Consider the following 22498-nt stretch of genomic DNA (forward strand, 5'->3'; position numbering starts at 1 on the left):
CAAGGAGAGTGCTGTGGGCTCTGCTAGGGTGGGGGAAGGGGGCAGTCATTGGGGAAGAAGGAGAGAACTTATCAAAAACTAAAAGGCAGAATTCACAGCACAACAGGGAATGCTGAAGCTTGGGGACTGCTGTTTCCATATTCGCTCACTCACACACTCCTCCATCCATCCATCCATCCATCCATTCATTCATTCAACAGATCTCCATTTACTCTGTGCCTGGCAGGGACCGTAATAAGTTCTGTTCATACAGAATGGGCATTTAATAGAACTAATAGCCTGGTGGCAGAGGCATATGTAAAACATAATCACACAAATAAATATTTAATTTAAAGTTGAAAAAAACAAGTTAGGGAGTTAATGTAGCATGGTAATGGTCGCCATTACTATATTAACTTCAATTTATTAAATGTTTTAATAAATTAAGAATGTCCCCGGGCTTCCCTGGTGGCGCAGTGGCTAAGAATCTGCCTGCCAGTGCACGGGACATGGGTTCGATCCCTGGTCCGGGAAGATCCCACATGCCGCGGAGCAACTATGCCCGTGCGCCAGAACTACTGAGCCTGTGATCTAGAGCCCGTGAGCCACAACTACTGAGCCTGCACACCACAACTACTGAAGCTCGCACACGTAGAGCCTGTGCTCTGCAACAAGAGAGGCCACCACAATGAGAAGCCTGTGCACCGCAACAAAGAGTAGCCCCCACTCGCCGCAACTAGAGAAAGCTCGGGCGCAGCAACGAAGACCCAACGCAACCAAAAATAAATAAACAAAATAAATAAATTTAAAAAAAAAGAAGGTCCCCAAATGAGCCCAAGATCTTATCTTTGTATGAATGAATTAGAAAAATGGGTTAATTTTATTCCAGATCTCCAAAATGAAAGATAAAGAGAAGAAGGATTGTTGGGAATAGTGGAGAGAGAGAAAACTGGGTTTACCGTGCAGAGGTGATCCAGAAGGGCTGCTGGATAGACCTGGAACAGGGCTACAGCGACCTCCTTGCTTAGACGTCAGTTCCTGTTCAATCTCTTCCAGCCCAGCACTCTTCTGGAAACGGCTCATACGATTTACGACTCGTGGTGACATATGTGTTCGAACACAAGGCTGGCCACCATAAGGGTTGATTGGGAAAACGTGGGAAGTCCCCCGGAGTGTACTGACCACAACCCAGCGACAGTCATGGCTGAAGCATATGTCTTGTACCTAGAAATGAAACAAGGAAAAACAAAAAATGATTGAAACTATTTGGATTTACCTAAGAATATCACAAACATATTACTAAATATGAACAGAAATGTCTGCCTGGGGACTTCCCTGGTGGTGCAGTGGTTAAGAATCTGCCAAAAAAGACCCAACACAGCCAAATAATAATAATAATAATAATATAATAAAATATAATTAATTAATTATTTTTAAAAATGAAATGCCTGCCTGGTTACCAAATTTACCTAACATCAGATTATATTTTCAAAATGTTTCTTCTAAAGATTAGATTCATGGTGAATACTGATCAAAACTCCACATAAGGGATTTGATAAGATTTACAATAGGGAATTCTGTCCCTTGCTGTATAGAGTGCCAAGTCAGAAAATAGGACCTAGGTGGTTTCACCCTATAGAGCTATACTTAAAAAAAAAAAAAAGGATATATGGATAATGTTCATTTATTTAAAGGAATTTACCTTCCATAAAAGCATAGAAGAGTAAAAATTAAAACATACATTATACAATGCAGGTGAAGTTATTAATCCAATCATTCACTCAACGAATACTCACTGGGTACCATGCTAATAAACACTAGGAACAAAGAGGTGGATAAGAAATCATCCTTGGGCTCACAGCCTACCAGGAAGAAAAGACACAAGAAATTTGCAAAAATATAACATATGAAAATGAAATAACTATCTTACATTTGAGGCACAGTGGTAACAAAAAGGAAGGAAAATATGAAATCTGCTTCTGAGAGGTGAAAAGGAGATGTTCAACAGGGTAGAGGGTTAGGAGTGGCACCAAAAACACATGATCTGAATAGCTCTGGGTTCTGGAATTGAGTTTTGAAGTAGGATATACTTACAAAGAAAGGAGCGATGGACTTTCTAATTTAGATATATGCAGATATTCTACTTTTGACATAGATGCATAGATATAAGATGGAAATGATGAGCAAGTAGTTCAGTATGTCAGAAACAACATGAGAGTGAGCAAAAGCCAGCGCAAGAGGTGTCTGGATTTTATTTAAGAAATAGGGAGTCAAGATTTCAATTCTGGAAGGATGATTGTGGGAGTGAATGCAGGGGAATGGATTTGCAGTGGAGATGAGGGTAGTTGAAGGAAAGTTAAGTAGAAGTTTCTTCAACAGACACAGATATAGGACCCTGAAGAGAGGTGGGAAGAGAAAATGTCTCAAAACACCCAAATGACAATCCAAATGTCCATCATCGGACGAATGGAGAAAAAAGATGTGGCATGTATATATACACAATGGAATATTTCAGCCATGAGAAAAATGGATATCCTCCTAACTGTGACAGCATGGATGGACCTTGAACACATAATGCTAAACGTGGTAAGTCAGACAGAGAAAGAACTTTACAGTATCACTTATATGTGAAATCTAAGAAAAGCAAACCTGTAAAAAACAGAGTAAAATGGTGGTTACCAGGGGATGCGAGGCGGGGATAAGACTGACAGTGTTTAAGGGTACAAGCTTGTAACGAGTAGTAAATAAGCCACAGAGATCTAATGCACAGTATACTGATATAGACAATAATATTGTACAGTTATATAATGTGATAAATATGGGTACAATGGCAATCACATTGCAATGTATAAATGTATCAAAGTAACAAGCTGTACACCTTAAATTTACACAATGTTACATGTCATACTTATTCAATTAAAAAAATCACTCTGATAACAATGAAAAAAAAGAGAAAAAACTTATGTATTTGCAGTGGTTGGCAAACACTACAGGCCATACGGTCTCTCTCAGCTATTTCCCTGCCCTTCCAGTGACAAAGTAGCCATAGAAAACATATGTAAATCAATGAATGCAGCTATGTTTGTAAAAAAAAATTTTACAGAAAAACTGACTGGCCACAAACTTGATCTAGGTAAAGTTAGTCACTAAATTGTATGACATTTATCAGGTACTGAAATACAGAAGTCCCAGTATTTTCAAATTAGCAAACTGAATTTATTACTTTTATCTTGATATCAGTCTAATGATGACAACTTGAACAAAAATGTCTCTATTTTCTTTTATACTTAAAAAAGACAGCTAAGTAAAATTCCATATTGTTCTAACCACAGCCTTTTTAAAAAAAGGCAAATCACAGATACTTAAGAAAGATTTCTATGTTGACTAAATGATAAACTAAAATAATTTTTCATCACGTAAAACAAATGTCAAACCGTGCTTTAAAAAAAATAATCCAGACAAAAAAGTATGGTAAAATAAAGATAAGATGTTTGTGAGTAGGATTTAAAACTTGTGAGTAAAACTCCTCAAGCAGTCAAAGAAGCCAATTTTCAGTGTATTAAATCTTCAAATAAGCCTAAATTCAGCTTAAAATCTTGACTAATACTTCAGAAATATTCTACAAGCAAAAGCTATAAGTAGTCATCAAAGTACAAGAGCCTGGAATCTTTGAAATAAAAAAGAAATTTTAGTCTTACATCAAAACAGGATATTTCATTGCTGGACAACTGACAGACCAAAATTATCAATACATGGATAAACCCCAAACTGAGCCACATGCCTGCCCATTTCAATTTCTGTGACACATCCAAATGACACATTAATGTTATAATTAAAGAATCTCCTGATTCTTTACACTGAGAAATTTAACTCCCAGCAATTCTAGAATTACGAATAAAAAGTCATTCCTCAAGTGCTTTACCTCTCTACTTCACTTACACTAACTTTCAGCTGAATGACTTATAGAAAAGCAGGAGAAAAGGAAGGGGTAGGACAAAGAAAACTGTAAACAGCAGAAGCAAGAGAAAAGAAACACAGTACCAGACAAATTTAATATTATAGTATCAAATGCATTAACACAAGCCAGAATCAAATATATAAAGAAAACTATCTTTAGGCTTACTGAGTAACTTATGTTCCATCCACAGCGGAACTAAACCATGTCATCTAAAACCTTTTTCCAAAACACTTATAATCAAGATGACTTCCTGGTCTGTCAATGAAAAGAAGTTTCCTTCTTTCATTTTAAGAATACTTCTGATATGAGGTGGTGCTAACAAACAGTATCAAGGCAAGAAGACAGAATTCCACCTAAAAGCTTACTTAGAAAACTGCTATTAGAGAAGTGATTCTGCTCTGTGACCTTAAAGACACATCAGGATACATAAACGAGCAGAGAAGAGTTGCTAAAGACATCAGCTGTCAAGAAACTAGAGAAAGTTTAATCCTTTAAATAACATTACAGAGGATAACAAGTCGCCTATCCACAAAATGCAAAATGATACAACTGTTCATGTTATCAAACAAGTTGGGTGGTTTTTCATACTTTATTAAAAATAAGAAAGACTGGGAACCCTCATTAGGACACTCATTATTATCAATTGGAGCTTTTAAATAAGCAAATGTCAGAATTCTTAACTAATGAGATACAAATAAGAAATACAGGGTGCTTAATTAAATGTTTTGCAAATTTCTATTAGGTTATATAATTTATTGCTCTTTAAATGTATTATTTGGCATATTTATAACATCTCACACTTGCTTCTTATTGTAATGATGTAAAATTTGGCTATGAGCAACCAATTAGGCGTGTAGAAAGCTGAAGTATTTGTTCCTTAAAACATACTGCAGCTATATGCCAGTAATTCTAATTTATACAAGTATTTTTTTCAGCAATCTAAATCAATTTCATTGATTTACTAATCCAAACAATATTTGGGGCAACCAAAATCTAATATAGCAGACATATATGGAATCATTACATCCAACATTTTATCAAAACAAACAACCAAAAGAAAAAAAAACCTCGAGTGTATATTCCATTCACAGAACAGGCTGAATTCAAATTACATATAAAACAAGAGTATTTCAGCACTAGAATTAAGTGTTACTACATTTAAGCATCTAAGATACAGAAATGAGCATCGCACAACGCTCCCAATTTATGCCGCAAATTTACCCCCCAACCCCAATTAACTAATAATAGCAATTTTAAAATTCAGCATTATTTTAACAGCCTAAAATCTAAAGCAGAGATTCTCTAACTTTTAGTAGACTAAGAAGCACCTAGATTATTTGTAAGAAATATAGATCCGTTGGTCCCACCTTCAGAATTACGATTCAGGAGGTGCTGGGAGGTCTTAGGGGAGACATGACCGAGAATTCTGCAGTTTTAGAACTCAGATAATGACTCTGATACTGGCCTGAAGTCTATAATATGGAGCCAGAAAAAAAAAATAAACTTACCCGAAATAGCAGTCCCCCAGCCCCACACCAAACCTTAGAAATTACATAAAAGACACTCTTTTCTAAAAATGAAGTAATGGCAATGATTTCCTAAAGTGTGAGTGGGGCAGAAGATTGACTGAAAAGGGCAGGAGGAAACTTTCTGAGATGATGAAAATGTTCTATACCTTGATTTATGGTTGTATAGATGTAACTAGTGGATGGCAAATAGAACACCCAACCTCCAACCTTCACTCCCTCACCTGCCACCACTACAGATACTTCCTATGTGCTTCCCAAAGCCTCTCTTACAGCAGGTGTTGAAAAGTATCCACTTTCTTGACAAAAGGAATTAACATCACTGAAGCTGTCCTTACTCCTTGAATTCACCTTACTGCTTTGAATTCACCTTACTGCTTTGAATTCAGAAATGATGCCCACTGGAGTGGCAATTATAAAGCGATCACAAGAAAAAGAACAAAAAAAGTCACTGAGACATTGTACCAAAACTGGCAGCAGCCTTCTTGTAAAGTAAGAAAAATAAACCCTGGGTTTGTTTTTTTTTTTAAACCATTGTTTTTGTTTCTGTAGGCAAATATATGCCTAATGATTCAATTACTAATTCCCTTTCCAACTCTCTTTTAAAAAGAAAGAAAACCCGAAAGCAGAGAGTACTTGGATAAAAAGTCTCAAATTCCAGAGTACTATTCTTTCACAAGCCTGTAAGAATGGCAATCAAAACCGTAAAGACAAGTCCCATATCACAAAAACTAACTAGCCAAGGTCCAAGCCTTCAGATGAGGTTATGTTAATGGCAATAAGTTTGCTTGAGAATAAGATGCTTAGAATGGAGATGTGGTAAAGACAGATAATCCACACACACCCTCTATCTCCTCTGCCTACTCCCTCCCCATATCAATTCCTCAGATTCATTTATTTATCCAATAATGCATTCATGGGAACCCTATTACACGTTTTGCACTCTTCTAGGTGCTAGAAATTCGAAAATGAGCTATCAAATAAGCAGCATGCTGAACTCTTGGGCATCTATGCCAGAGAAATGAAAACTACGTTCACGTAACATACTCATAATATCCCCAAACTGTAAATAGTCCGGGTGGATGTTTAAACGAACTGTAAAAGTTAGGTTACTTATAATAGGGTAACATGAGGGAAATGTTCAGTATCTTGACAGCAGTGGTGGATACACAAACCAACATGTGATTAAATTATATACACCTAAACACACACACATACACAAACACACACACACAAGCACAAGCACATCTGGTAAAATCTGAAAAAGATCAGTGCATTGTGCCCATGTCAATATGCTGGTTGTCATATAGTTTTGCAAAATGTTACCATTGGGATAAACTGGGTAAAGTGTACATGGGATCTCTTAGTACAATTTCTTACAAGTGCCTATGAACCTATGATTATTTCAATAAAAATCTAAACAAACAAAAAAAGCGAATGTGACACCTTGTAAACACCACAAAGCCAGCAGTGCTAGTGCAGCCGGCTCCTGCTGTAGCCTGAACTTGAGTGGAGACAAGGATGAGGGGTGGCCCACATTCCAAGGAGTGCAGTGTGAACCGCAGCAGCGATGGGAGTGGGGGCAGAAAGAAAGGGGCTGTGGTGCCTGGACACTCACTGGAAGCTGGTGAGCACACCACTGCTTATCAGGAAATAACTGGCACCAACACTTGGCCAAGTGAGGAAAAAAGGCCAACGCTCCTGGCTGCCCCTATAGTATCTACAGACTAGCCTCCCCTGCCACCAAGACAGGGGATAATGAGATCCCCTGGCAGCCGTCAATGGAAAAACTGGCATGTGCCCCTTAAACACATTCGTCCATGTTCTCGTGTAGAGGGAAACAGCCCATGCCCTCGTAGGAGGAAAAATACCCTGGAACGAAGTGTAAGCACAGTTCACAGTAGGGAAGAGGAGCTAAGATGACCTTGCGGGTGTACTATTGTTGTCGTTTATGTTGATAAATGTATAACTAGTATTAATGGCTTAACTGATTGTACTTACATGCTTTTAAGTGTCAGGGGGTATCCTCTGCCATGTAGATCGAGGTGACAATGCGACAAGCCCACAACAGCTCACCTACTAGGCTTCCAGTGCCTTCCCATGTTATGTAATAGAAACAACAGAATCCCAGTAGGAAAAAGTTGAGGTAGAGACTTAATGGCTGCTGAAGTACACAGCGGTGTTATCCCAGTACAACATCGCCACCTGCCTGATCCAGCAACCAAGTACGCTCCCTTTTTTTAGATGGCAGCTACTAACCTGCTACCAGGTTCTTGTAACTGAACAACTGACCCATGGAGGCTTTGTGATTTTCCAGACCCACACTGGGATGAGTCAACTCAAATCTGATGATGAGCACGGTGGGAAGGGCCCGACAGGGCTTGCTAGTCAAATGGTATATTCCAGAATATGTTCCAGAATGGCCCTAGGAGCACCTGGTTTTTACCACTACTTTACCACCCACTCTACTGCCTGAAGCAATGCCACTGGTTCTATAAGCCCCTGAATCACAGAGTTTCCTTTAAATGCCTGATTGATGGTTTGGCTAAAATGAGAAGTGATGGTGTCTGCCGGCCCAGGGCAGCTGCACAGCACCAACAAAAACTGTGGAGGGACAAATCTAAGGACCAGTCAACACAGCAGGATAATGGAAAGCTGTCACCTCTACTTTGAGGGGTCACTATAACTGTGGACCAATCATGCCCATTCATTTATGTATTATCTATGGATGTTTTTGCACTACAATGACAGAGGCAATACATGTAGAATGCAGAGTTATTTTACAATCTGGCCTTTTAAAGAAAACTCCTGCTTTAGACAAATACTCCAAAGGACTAGAACTGTTATATTTATACCGAAACTTGTCATCTGCCGATGGCCTTGTCAATGGTCTGTTTGCCATGAAATAGACTACATACCGGCAGATTGCAGATGTCCCTCTTTTAGGGCCATGAGCTGTGCAAGCAAATCATGGCTGGTAACTGAAGAATCTGGGTCACTAATGCCCAAGGTAAGAATCCACCCACTGATGAGAATGACTGGAATCAAGCCACTGATCAGGCCTGCTTTTTGCCCTGCCTTGTACAGTGATTTCCATCTAAATCCATCAATTATAAATCTTTGCCCCATCTATTATCCATTGTTTCATATCACTCAAAGTATACATGATGTCGTAATTTAAAAGCATAAATATACTACAGGTGCTGGGGTTAGTTGTTGAACTATTAGGACAACATAGTTGACAGGATTGGTCAGATATTTGCCCTTTTTGCCTTATTTGTTCTATCAAATGTTGAGAAAGTGTTATTAAACTCAGTTTTAGGTGCACAGACATTTAAATCCTCCTGATGATTTGACTCGAACTTTATGAAATATCTCTGGTAATAGTCTTTGTCTTAACCTCTATTTTACTTGATATTAATATAGTCAAATTTTTAATATTCTTACATTTATTATTTGCATGACATACCTTTTAACGTGCTTTTACTATCATCATATTAAAGATTCAAAGAAAATCTTTAATAGATAACTTGTTCCTTTAGTTTGAAGTTCTTTAGATTGGAATATATTAAAATTTAATATAATTATTTATATGATTGAATTTTGATGTACCATTTAATGTTGTTTTCTGTTTATCCCCTCTGTTTCTTGTGCCTCTGCTCCTCCTTTTCTGCCTACTTTTGAATTAACTGAACATTTTTTAGAATTCCATTTTATATGAAGTTTTGTCTTTTTAGGTGTAGCACATTGAACCTTGAAATAGTATAGTTCCTTGCTCCCACCAAAGGACCAATGGTCCATTATGCTATAGTTATATGCATTACATGTATACAATATAAACCTGAGAAAATGTTAAAATTTCTTACATATAAAAATTATTTTAACATTAAATTTAAATTTTTAACATTCCTACATATTTTAAATGAATTAAAAGAAAGAGAGAAAAAATCCTCTCTAATAAGAAATTGATCATTTCTCACATACTTCATTACTTCCAAGATATCCAAGTTTGCTCTGGTATCATTTCCCTGTGCATGATTTCTAGTGTGGATGTGCAAGGTTTATTGCTCACTCCTTCATTCTTAAATGATACTTTTGCTGGATGGAGAATTTTTGATTACCAGTACTTTTTTCTTTCAGTCCTGTAAACATGTTATTCCACTGCCTTCTGACTTCCATAGTTTCTGATGAGAAGTCAACAGTTTGTTCAAATGCTATTTCTCTGTATGTAACGTGTTATTTTCCTCTGGCTACTTTCAAGATTTGCTTTGGTTTTCAGAAAGTTTACTATGATGTTCTTGTTAAACTTGTGTTTTGTCATATTCAATATTTTTTTTTCAATAAATTTGGAAAGTTTTCCATCTTTATTTCTTCATTTTTATTTCTGCCTCATTCTCTCTGTATCCTCTCCTTCTACACAGATTGAGAGGAATTTTGCTCCAGGATGGATCATACGCAGAGTCTCTACCATACCTGATTTGTATGATTTTGATGAGGAGATCTGAACTTTGGAGCTGATGATATTTTTAAGAAATTTTAGAGTTAGAGGAGATGTTGTAATGTGTTGAGATCTTCAGGGATGTTTGTATGGAGTAAATACATTTTACACATGACATAATCCTGAATTTGAAGGGTCAGAGGGTGGACTGTAGTGAGGTAAATAGTGGCTCTAAAAAAGACACATCCAGATCCTAATCCCTGGAACCTACATACAGTACATTATAGACCCAAAGAGTGACTATTACCTTATATGACAGAATAATGTGATTAATTTCTAGATCTGGAGAAGTTATCCTGGATTATCAGTGTTGACATTAAATGGAATCACAGGTACCCTTATAAGATACAAAGAGGAAAAGACACAGAGAAGGGGAGGAGGAAATGAGATCATAGAGGCAGATACTGGAGTGACGTGGCCATTAAGCAAGAAATGCTGAGGGTCACCAGAAGCTGGAAAAGGCAAAGAACAGATTCTTTGTTAGAACTCTAGAGGGAGTGCAGCCTCACCAGCACCTTGATTTTGGACCTTTGCCTTCCAGGACTGTGAAAAAATAAATTTCTGTTATTTTAAGGCAATTTGGTTTTGTCCTGTTATTTTAAGGTAATTTGTTATGACAACCACAGGAAAGAAATGTGGAGTAAATTTGTATATCGTCCAGAACAATGTGAATTTAATGTTGCAGACTGCCTGTAACTGAGGTTGCTGGGTGGAATGGCAAGCTTATGTTAAGATTTTCATAAACTGCCAAACTATTTTCCAGAGTGGCAGTACCATTTTGTACATTCCCAACAGCACTGTACAGAAGATAGAGTTCCTCCACTCATTGACTTTTTGAGAGTTCCTTAAAATGTGTTGTAGATACCAGACAACTTGTATCTAATCCAAAGGGTTCCTCCTATGTTTTCTTCTAAAAGCTTTATAATCGTAGATTTTATATTTAAATCTGTGATCCAATTTCAGTTAATTTTTTTATATGGGATGAGATATGGATTAACACTTTTTTTTTTTTTTTTTTTGCACATCAATACCCAGACAGACAGTCTATTACCATTGTGGAAAATACTAACTTGTCTCCACTTTGCACCTTTGTCAAAAATCAATTGTACATATGTATGGAAACATTCCTGAATGTTATTTAGCTTTAATAAGTCTTATTATCAGGTAGTGGTAACCCTCCAACCTTGTTTTTCTTTTTCAATATTATTTTGCCCAGTATAAGTCCTATGTACTTCCATATGAATTTGAGAATTAGCTTGTCAATTTCTATCCAAAAAAATTTTTTTTAAATCCTGGTGGGATTTTGATGGAGATTGCAATGAATATATAGATCAGTTCGGACAGAAATGATAGTCTAACAATATTAAGTATTCCAGCCCAAGAATATGGTTTAACTCTTTTATTTATTCAGGTCTTTATTCTCAGCAATGTTTTATAGTTTTAGAATATAGTCTTGTACATGGTATATAGTCACTATTTTAAAATTTTAACTAATTTTTTTTAAATCACCAATTATTTTTTCCTAGTATGTAGTACCCTGAAGCCTTGTTAAAATCACTTATTAGTTCTAACTTTTTTTGTAGTATCCATTAGATTTTCTACATGTCATCTTTAAATAAACATAATTTTACTTCTTCCTTACTAGTATGATGTCATTCTTCCTGTGGCTGCAGATTTCTCTGCAGATCTCAGCGGTTCTTTCTTTGCAGCTTTCATCTCTCTGGTGCTCTGTCCTGAGAACTCAATGATCTTTGTCTCCCTGGACTCTCATCCACAAAGGGAGTCTACTAGGCTCCATCTGGGTTACCCCTTCCTGCACCATGGACTCTTTTTTCCTGAACTGATCATCAGCTACTATCAATTAATAATATTAAATAGCTAGATACTTTTCCCCTTGAGTATTAAACATACTAATCATACCATTTTGTAGGACTGCTCTGATAAAGTAAAAGTAACACGTAAGCAGAGGTTTCAAAAGCAAGTTTACCATTTATCAAAATTAGTATGTTAAGTACAAAAACTACTTGTGTCTGCTTCAGTAAGACTTTACAGAAGTATATTTTTAAAATATTGTAAGGTCTTACTATATACAACTTCACTGATGAAAACTAAGAATATTTTTCTAACTGCATATGTACTTTATGAGGAAATTACTGTCAGATGCAGAGGATATCCCAAGTCACAGATCACAAAACAAGTTAATTCAACATAATTAGATCCACATATTTGATTTCTTTTCTTGCCTGATGAAAGTACCCTCAGAATCCTTGGAAGATTCCAGAAGGACATGATTTTAAAATACTCAAAGACAGATAGATCACTTGCCATACAGATTTCATCATCGGTGCTAAATTTTATATATCATTTCAAAATTACTTTCAGTAGAAGTTTATAAAAATTAATTTTATGGTCATTAATTGAGTTTCCTTAGATCTTGATGTTTGATGTTTAAAATTTCCAATCTCCTAAATTACAGGGTGTGACACAGAACAACATAATTTTAATAATGTCTATTTGGTTTTCCTACCTGTTAAATAGGAATAGCATTGTCACTAGCAAACATTAGTACCTACAAACATTTGTCCATGTGCAGGGCACTGTTCTACGGATGAGAGACACCAAGAAGCTTAAGCAAGATCTCTATTTCCGGTTGGATATAAAGGTAAATTAAGTGACAAATAATTCTAATGCAAAAGAGGTATCAAAAATAGGTATAAATTTTTTTTAAAAGGTGTGGGTGCTTAAAATAATTCTAGTAGATTGTAGCTGAGGTACAGCATATCAGTAAGTAGGGAGGGCAGGACAGGGATTAAAAAACCAGAGTTAAGAAATAAAATGTGCCCTGTATTGTACAACACAGGGAATACAGTCAGTATTTTTAGTAACTATAAATGGAACATAACCTTCAAAAACTGTGAATCACTGTGTTGTAACATATAATATTGTACATCAACCATACTTCAACGAAAAAAAATTTTTTTAAAAGAAATAAAATGTGCCCAGCAGCATGTTGAAATAGTAGATCTTTACCTAAAATGCTCACCTAATTAAAAACTTCCATGCAAAAGAAACAAAAACAAATGGTTACTAAATAAGAGTAAGCAAGTTCATTGTACCAGAAAGTTAAGGACACTGTCAAAGAATAATGGAGATAGGTCAAAAGTACATAGATGTCAAGCTAATAGGCTCCAACTGGCCAAATCTGGGATAATTTGAGTATTAAAATAATTATTGAATGACTATAACCCATCTAATAAAGAATCTATTCAATCAAATGATATATGTAAATAAAAGAAGTACTACAAAGCTTGATGAGGAATGGGATATTTACATAGTTTTAACTGACTTCTCTTAACCCGCTCTCCGCCCAGGGCACAGCATAGAGGCAGCAGACTAAAATGTCCTTCTCCCAATCTTCCCCTGAAAGAAGTACATTTGTGTACTTTAAAGACCACTGCCAGCTTCCTATCAGTCTGCATCTAGGTGCTGAGATACACACCACATTAACAAAATGAAATATGATCATCCCAATAGATGCAGAAAAAACATTTGACACAATTCAACATCCATTCATAATAAAAATTCAATAACGTGGGTATAGAGAAAATGTACCTCAACATAATAAAGGCCATATATGACAAGCCCACACCTAACATCATACTCAATGGTGAAAAGCTGAAAGCTTTTGCTTTAAGATGTGGAGCAAGACAAGGGTGCCCATTTGTGATTCTTTTATTAAACACAGTACTGGAAGTACTAGCCAGAGTGCTTAGGCAAGAAAAAAATAAACAAGTAAAAGTCTTTCAAACTGGAATGGAAGAAATAAAACTGTCTCTATTTGAAGATGACATGATCTTATATATACAAAAACCCTAAACACTACACCAAAAAACTGATAAAACTAATAAACAAATTCAGTAAAACTACAGGATACAAAATCAGTTCTGTTTCTTCACACTAATAACAAACTAACAGAAAGAGAAATTAAGAAAATAATCCCATTTACAGTTGCATCAAAAAGAATAAAATATGTAGGAAAATTTAACCAATGAGGTGAAAGACCTGCACACTGCAAACCATAAGACACTGATGAAACAAACTGAAGAAGACACAAATAAATGAAAAAATAATCCATGCTCATGAATTAGAAGAATTAATACTGTTAAAATGTCCATACTACCCAAAGCAATCTACAGATTCAATGCAATCTCTATCAAAATTCAAATGGCATTTTTCACAGAACTAGAACAAAAAATCCTAAAATTTGTAGGAACTACCAAAGACCCCAAATAACAAAAGTGGTCATGACAAAGAAGAACAAAGTTGGAAGCATCAAGTTCCTTGATTTCAAACTATATTACAAAGCTAAGGTAATAAAAACAGCACGGTATTGGGGTAAAAACAGATGCTAGCAGTAGAGCAAAATAAGAAAGTAAAAAAAAGGGGGTATTATTAACAAAGAAAAGACTGCAACTATCACTTGTATAGGTATGCATTGTTTTAGATTTCCGACCTAATGTAACAAGAAAAATAAAATTGAAAACAGTCAAAAATTATCATAATTGTCAGAAAGTATGTTCTACTTATAAAATCCAAGAAAATGTTACTGAAAAAGTATTGGATCTTACAGTAGAGTCTAGCAAAGCAGGAAGATACAAATCTAATACAAAACAATCTATAGTTTATGATACCTCAGCAATAAATAACATTGGATGCAAAAATTCTACATTTAATGATGTGAATTCTAACTGTATTAAAATGTAATTTCAATGCAATCCAAATAAAAAACTTCAAAATATTCTTTATATAACTCAATAGGGTTACTCTAAAATGCATTTCAATGAGAAAATGCCAAAGAATAGCTGGAAAAGTTTTTGAAAATGAACAATAAATCTGCTAAAGTAAAACAGCATAATGTTGGTAAAAGGTACTGCTTTATTTTTACTTTCTATTAGAGGAATTTTTTTTTTTTTGGCCACGCTGCACAACTTATGGGATCTTAGTTCCCCAACCAGGGATCGAACCCAGTCCCCCTGTGGTGAAAGTGCTGAGTCCTAACTACTGGACCGCCAGGGAATTCCCTGGAAGAATTTCCTGATATACACTAAGTGCAGAGATTGCTATAATGAACCACCAATATCAGCATCACCCAGCTTTGCATACTGTGTTCAATCTATCTCTTAGTTTGTTTTGTTTTGCCAGAATATTTAAAAGCAAACTAGAGATATCATATCATATTGTTTCACCAATAACTACTTCAGCATGACTTCAGGTTATATGCCTAATAGATTAGGGCTTTAAAAAAAAAAGTAACACAATTACAGACCCAGCAAAATAAACTGGTTAAAATCATGTAACTCCCAGTTCAAGGTCAATTTTCTCTGTCTCAAAAATGTCTTTTTTATACCTTGTTTAAATCAGGCTCCAAACAAAGTTCACATATTGAATTTAGTTGGTAAATTGATATGTCTTTTAAGACTCTTGTAATCAACATAACCATATCCCTACTTGTCATGTATTTGTTCTTTTATCTAACCAACACTCCCCTATGGCTAGATTATTTTAAAGCAAACTCCACACTCTTGTATGAATCACAAAAAAATAAGGATATTAAATTCCTTAATAGTATCTACTAAGCCAAATGTTCAAATCTCACCATTTGTATGAAAAATGTATTTTCATACTTGATTTGTATGAAACAGGAGTCAAACAAGGTCCACACCTTCTACTTAGATATTATTCTCTAAAATTACTTCTAAGCCCTGCCACACAGCCTGGTTTTTGTAATGAACTTCCCACATTTTAGATTTCACTAGTTGCACTCTCATGGTATTTAACTTGTCCCTCTATCTATGTATTTTGTTTAATGTACTAATTAACAAAATTAATTAGCCGGTTTGCAAGGCAGAAATAGAGACACAGATGTAGAGAACTAACGTATGGACACCAAGGGGAGAAAGCGGGATGGGGTGGTGGTGGGATGAACTGGGAAATTGGGATTGACATATATACACTAATATGTATAAAATAGATAACTAATAAGAACATGCTGTATAAATAAATAAATAAATAAATTTTTTTTTTTTAAGAAGTGCTCATTGTATCTAGTGGCTGAATTAAATTCAGGTTTAATTTCATAGACGATGTTGTATACATCCTAATTACATCATATTCGGAAGCACATGATATAGGTAGGACTGTTCCACATTGCTAACATTAAGACTCATTAGCCAAAACCACACACAGATGTTTGTTGCCTAGGTATATTGTTTCATTAGAAATAGCAACACAGTAATTCTTATATTTCTACATTTTTTAAAAACTGAGGTACAACTGACATGTGACATTAGTTTCAGGTGCATACCATAATGTATATATTATAAAATGATCAACAAAATAAGTCTAATTTCCAACATCTTTTATTCTGAAATTCCTCAATAAGGAAAAACTTTCCCTCATCAACTACTTGGTCATCTTATTAAATTGATACAAGAAAGGCAGGGTACTTTCTCTTTAATTATCAATTTTTAGAATAATGAGTTTGCAAACAAGCAACATACAGTAATGTCCAATACCTTGTTTTTAAGTATCATTATAAATCATGGGTTTATATATATTAAAGATGTTTCATTCTATTATAGAAAATTTAATGCAAAGTCATGACAAACAACATTTTAGACTATTGGGAAAGAATGGACTAGTCAATAAATGTTGTTGGGTCAATGAGCTATCTTTCAGAATAAACTATATACAGAAGTGTACTGGTATATGCATACCCACAGGCTCTGTGAAAGAATATTTGGGATTTAAGGCTATTAAAAACCATCTCAGTATCTACCAAGTGATACTAAGAGTATTAATACACTCAGCATGGTGCTTAATTCAAATGCTCATTAAATTATATATATGGATGTGTGTGTGCGCATGCACGCGCACGCATATGTGAGCAGTGATGTGCTGGTAAATGTTAAAAACTGGCTCCCTAAAGAAGAAATAGCCCTGATTTTTGTGTTGCTGATTTCCACTGTGTAACCACTCCTAACATGGATGATTTCAATCTACCAATATAATGTCACTACATCCAGAATTGGGGCTAGATGTGCATAACTGATTCTCACTAGCAACTGTGAGCTGGCTCCAGCATACCACTGAATATTATGCATATAAGTTATATACATTATAAAACTCGATTATTTTCTGGTATATGTGAATATGTATATATTTACATGTATGTGTGTGTGTATGTATGCATGTATAGAATCAAAATGCCTAGGAGAAGGTCTGGAGAGATGGTTATCATATGGATGACAGCGTTTTCTCTGAGGCTAGAAATGGTATTATGGTAGGGGGAGAAGGATAAATGGAACTTCTGTCTTATCAACATTCATTGAATTGTTTACCTACTGCTTATATATTTACTGGATCAAAACAGGATAAAAACTCTTAATTATCTGACCCAGTCTAAAGAACAATATGAACTCACTAACATTAACGTTAAGCTCCAATACGATACAAATAACCAGCTGGATTAGACATCATATTACACAAAGAAAACATCTTCTGAAAAATATACAACTTACTTTGGCTTCAGTTTCTCCCCTGTGAAGAGTATACAGATGATGGACAGCACTTTGTGATGAGGACCAAGGATGAGTCAAAATTTGGAAGACATGGAAGTCATGGCCAAGGGTATCTGTTGTGACTAGAAGCATTCCTAAAGGACACACCAAAACAGGGTAAAAATATAAACCATTATGTATGTGGATGAAATATTTTCACAAAGCATTCATCATGATTTAAAATATTACCAAAGGGAAAAAATGACCAAATATATAAGAAACTTCCCAAAATAAAAAAATTAAAACACAGGATCTTTTTCCTATGGGAATACAAAACCTAACACCACATCAGTATACAAGCATAGTGACATACTACATATCCAGGTTTTGTGATGTTCTCATACAACTAGTAGAGAAAAGTTTAAATGCCTGAATTTACAGAGTTCACAAGCATTTTCAGATAGCAAATCTGATAACAAAGAATGCAAAAGACTTTCCTCCATGGAATTAAAGCCACTTCCACTTTTTCCATTTCTCAAAACCTGAATTATAAGTTCCAATTTATCTACTACTACAACTAGTAATATCTTACTCAATTCACCAGTTTAAAACTTGTCTCTACTCTAGCATAATATTTACTTAAATTCCCAACAGTGTCTTTCACAAAGCAAATTTTTTTAAATTAATTAATTAATTAAATTTTTTTTTTTTTGGCTGTATTGGGTCTTCGTTTCTGCGCGAGGGCTTTCTCTAGTCGCGGCGAGTGGGGGCCACTCTTCATCACGGTGCGCAGACCTCTCACTGTCGCGGCCTCTCTTGTTGCGGAGCACAGGCTCCAGACGCGCAGGCTCAGTAGTTGTGACTCACGGGCCCAGCTGCTCTGCGGCATGTGGGATCCTCCCAGACCAGGGCTCGAACCCATGTCCCCTGCATTGGCAGGCAGATTCTCAACCACTGCACCACCAGGGAAGCCCCACAAAGCAAATTTTGATGAGATGTCATAGCTAAGAATCTGTGCCCAACACAAGTCACAAAAATTTTGTTTTCCTGTCCAATTTCTCAGTTTTGTATTTAACCTTTAGGTCTATCATCCATTTTGCATTAATTTTTGTATAAAGTGTGAGGTATAAGACAAATTAAATTTTTTGCAAATAATGTCCAATTGTTTCAGCAGGATTACTTGAACAGACTATTCTTTATCCATTAAATGTTTAATCTACTCTAAATCCATTGTCAACATGCCAAAGATCAACTGACTATATTTGTGTAGTTCTTTTTCCAGAAGTTCTATTCTGTTCCATTGATTTCTATGTTTATACTTTCATTAATACCACATTTTCTTAATTTAAGGTAACTTTGAAGGAAACTTTGAAATCAAGTAAAGCAGGTCCTCGTTTTCTAACCTTTTTCAAGATTGTTTTAGCTATTCCAATTCCTTTGCCTTTCCAAACATAGATTCAGCTTTTTGATATCTACAAACAATGGCGATAATGGACATCTTAACAATATTGATTCTTCTGATCTATGAACACCTCATATTTCTTTAATTTTTTAAAAATTTATTTTATTTATTTATTTTTGGCTGTGTTGGGTCTTCGTTGCTGTGCACGGGCTTTCTCTAGTTGTGGCCAGCAGGAGCTACTCTTCGTTGAGGTGTGCAGGCTTCTCATTGCAGTGGCTTCTCTTGTTACAGAGCACGGGCTCTAGGCATGTGAGCTTCAGTAGTTGTGGCATGTGGGTTCAGTAGTTGTGGCTCATGGGCTCTAGAGCGCAGGCTCAGTAGTTGTGGCACACGGGCTTCATTGCTCCATGGCATGTGGGATCTTCCCAGACCAGGGCTCGAACCCATGTCCCCTGCATTGACAGGCGGATTCTTAACCACTGCGCCACCAGGGAAGCGCCAACACCTCATTTTCTTGATATGTGTGTTCTTTGACATTTTTTTTTCTTGTTCAGCACACTGATTATAAATATATTTTCTTAGAGCTACTATAAATGGTACTCTATTTCAATTATCAATTTTTCCTTGTTAGTATATAGAGATATAATTGACATTCATATATACTTGTGTGCATACCTATATAGTCTGCCAATTCTAGGAGTTTTTATGTAGATTACATGGAATTTTCTTTCCAAACATATAGTATGTGAAAAGACATAGTTTGATTTTTTTCCTTTCCAAACTGCATGCCTTTTTTTCTTTTTCTTGACTTACTACATTTGCTGAGGTAAACAGGAATGGTGAGAAGCAATATTCATGCCTCGTTCTATATTTTAGGAGAAAGTATTCAATCTTTAAGTATGATACCAGCTGTAGATTTTTTGTAAATGCCCTGTATCAAGTTAAGGACATTCCTTTCTACTTGTAATTTGTTGAGAGTTTTAATAATGAACAGATGTCAAATTTTTCTAGTGCTTTTCTGCACCTATGAGATGATTACCTGGTTTTTCTTCTTTGGTCAATTAATATGGTAAATTTTAACAATGAAAAGTTATCAAAAGTGGAACAATCTTGCATTCCTGGGATAAACTCCACTTGGTCAAAATCCTTTATTACATGCAGTTGCATTGAATTAGCTAAAATTTTGTTGAAGATTTTCGTGACTGTGTTCCTGAGGGATACTGATTTGTAGTTTTCTTTTCTAATAATGTGTTCGTCTATTTCTGGTATCAGGGTAAAGCTGGTCTTGTTGCAGAATGTTCCTTTTATTTTCTAGAAGAAATACTTAAATAAATTTCCAGTAGAATTTGCCAGTAAAACTATGTGGGCCTTTTTGTGTGTGTGTGAAGATTTTTAGATATTAATAGTAATTTAATTTCTCTTTAATTTAAATTTTGTTAATTTAAAATGTAAAATGTAATTTTTCTTCTTGGAGGAATTACTCTCTATAACTCAAGGATACCGTCTGTAGGGTCTTTAGTACACTTTTTCATTCACGATACCGAAAATTTGTGTCCTTTCTCTTCATTTCTTGGCAGTCTAGCTAGATCTTTTCAAGGAAACCATTTTGGTGTCATTGGTTTTCTCTTTTCCATTTCACTGATTTCTCTTATCTTCCTCCTTTTGCTATAACGACCTTCTACTACTATATCCTTCATTTTACTTGCTTTAGTTATATTTCCTCTTTCTTTTTTCAAGTTTCTTAAGGTTGAAGCTTAGATTACTATGTCAGGAAGATATGTTTTTTAGTTTCCAAATGTTTGGGTATCTTCCAGGTATCATTCATATATTGATTTCTAGTTTAATTCCATTACAACAAGAAATTAGTTTTATGTCTCAGAATGATATATCTTGGTAACTGTTCAATGTACACTTGAACACCTGGTATGTCTTATCAGTGTCAATTTAATTTAACTGATAGTGTTATTTGGATCTTCAACATCCTTACTTACTGATTACCTGCTTTTGTGTTCTATTACTGCATAGAAGTTAACATCTCCAAGCATAATCATAAATATGCTTTTTTTCCCAGTTATATAAGCTCCCTAAATTTCAGACCTTTTTTTTTAATATAAATTTACTTACTTACTTACTTATTTATTTATGGCTGTGTTGGGTCTTTGTTGCTGAGCGCAGGCTTTCTCTAGTTGCGGTGAGCGGGAGCTACTCTTCGTTGCGGTGCACGGGCTTCTCATTGCGGTGGCTTCTCTTGTTGCGGAGCACGGGCTCTAGGCATGCAGGCTTCAGTAGTTGTGGCTCGCGGGCTCTAGAGCGCAGGCTCAGTAGTTGTGGTGCACGGGCTTAGTTGCTCCGTGGCATGTGGGATCTTCCCGGACCAGGGCTCAAACCTGTGTCCCCTGCATTGGCAGGCAGATTCTTAACCACTGTGCCACCAGGGAAGCCCCAGACCTACATTTTTTTAAGTTCATACACACTTAGGATTATTATGAGTTTTTGGTGAATTACCTCTTTTATCATAATGTCCCATTTTAACCCTAATATTTCCCTTGTCCTGAAGTAAACTTTTTCTGATATTCATATCACCACTTCTGTTTTGCATTGATTGGTATATGCATGGTATACACTTTTTTATTATTTTGCTTTCACAATCAATATATTATAAAATGACTGTGTTTTGGACAATAATCGGGATCTAGTTCTGGGGTTTTTTATTCCAATCTCAGACTTTTAATTGCTGTTTGTACATCATTCACATTTAGTGTGACTTATGGGTAGGGTTGAATTTACGTCTACCATTTTGTTATTTTTTCATTGTACCCTTTTTTCTGATTATATCCTTGGTTTTTTTTCCTTTTTTTAAAATTTTTGTTTTATATTGGAGTATTGTTGATTAACAATGTTGTGTTAGTTTCAGGTGTACAGCAAAGTCATTCAGTTATACCTATATATGTATCTATTCTTTTTCAAGTTATTTTCCCATTTAAGTTATTACTGAATATCGAGCAGAGTTCCCTGTGCAATACATAGGTCCTTGTTGGTTATATATTTTAAGTTGTACCCTTGCTTTTGATTTTTGTTTATTTATCTGCTCTTGCTTCCTTCCCATTCTTTGGATAATTTCACTATTTTTAATATCCAATTTTAATTTGTCTATTGGTTTTTACTAGTTGTTCCAGAGATTATAATACACATATTTAAATTTGTGTGTGTTTGTTAATATTTTGTCCAGAATTTTTATTTGTTTTCTGTGGGAAACAGAAGCAGAATCATATTTTTTAATTCCTAAAACTTTTCTTTGCTGAAAGAAAAGATTATGAAAGAATATTAAGCATCTGTGGAAAGATAAAATAGGCATTTATATGGGAAGATGAAGTATATTTGAGTTTGCTATTTATTGGCTAATATAAGGTATAGCTCTAGTCATTACATTAGATTAAAACATAGCAATATTAGATGACAGTGTCTTGGCTATTTCCAAGAGAATATATTTTAGATGATGAAAAGTGTCATTTATTGAGATCTACTTCAAATCTCTAACATTTTATATAACACTGCCACCCACTCTATGCCTAGCTA

At 35.3% G+C, this 22498-nt stretch overlaps 1 protein-coding gene across 16 annotated transcripts in view; it reads right to left on the reverse strand.

The window, feature by feature from the left end:
* Window positions 1–22498, reverse strand: part of BCAS3 (BCAS3 microtubule associated cell migration factor) — a 569341-nt gene that overhangs the window by 361940 nt on the left and 184903 nt on the right. For all 16 annotated transcript variants that reach the window (XR_014238437.1, XM_082372026.1, XM_082372012.1 and 13 more), the window contains exons 14-15: window positions 17542–17675; window positions 939–1203 (exon numbers count right to left, since the gene is read on the reverse strand). Coding sequence is in view for 15 of the 16 variants with exons in the window: in XM_082372026.1 (XP_082228152.1) it covers window positions 939–1203; window positions 17542–17675 (399 nt within the window). In the remaining variant the exon portion in view is untranslated. The remainder of the gene's footprint in view (window positions 1–938; window positions 1204–17541; window positions 17676–22498) is intronic.

The sequence above is a fragment of the Balaenoptera borealis genome (assembly GCF_965194805.1).
Source record: "Balaenoptera borealis genome assembly, chromosome: 20".
NCBI lineage: Eukaryota > Metazoa > Chordata > Mammalia > Artiodactyla > Balaenopteridae > Balaenoptera > Balaenoptera borealis.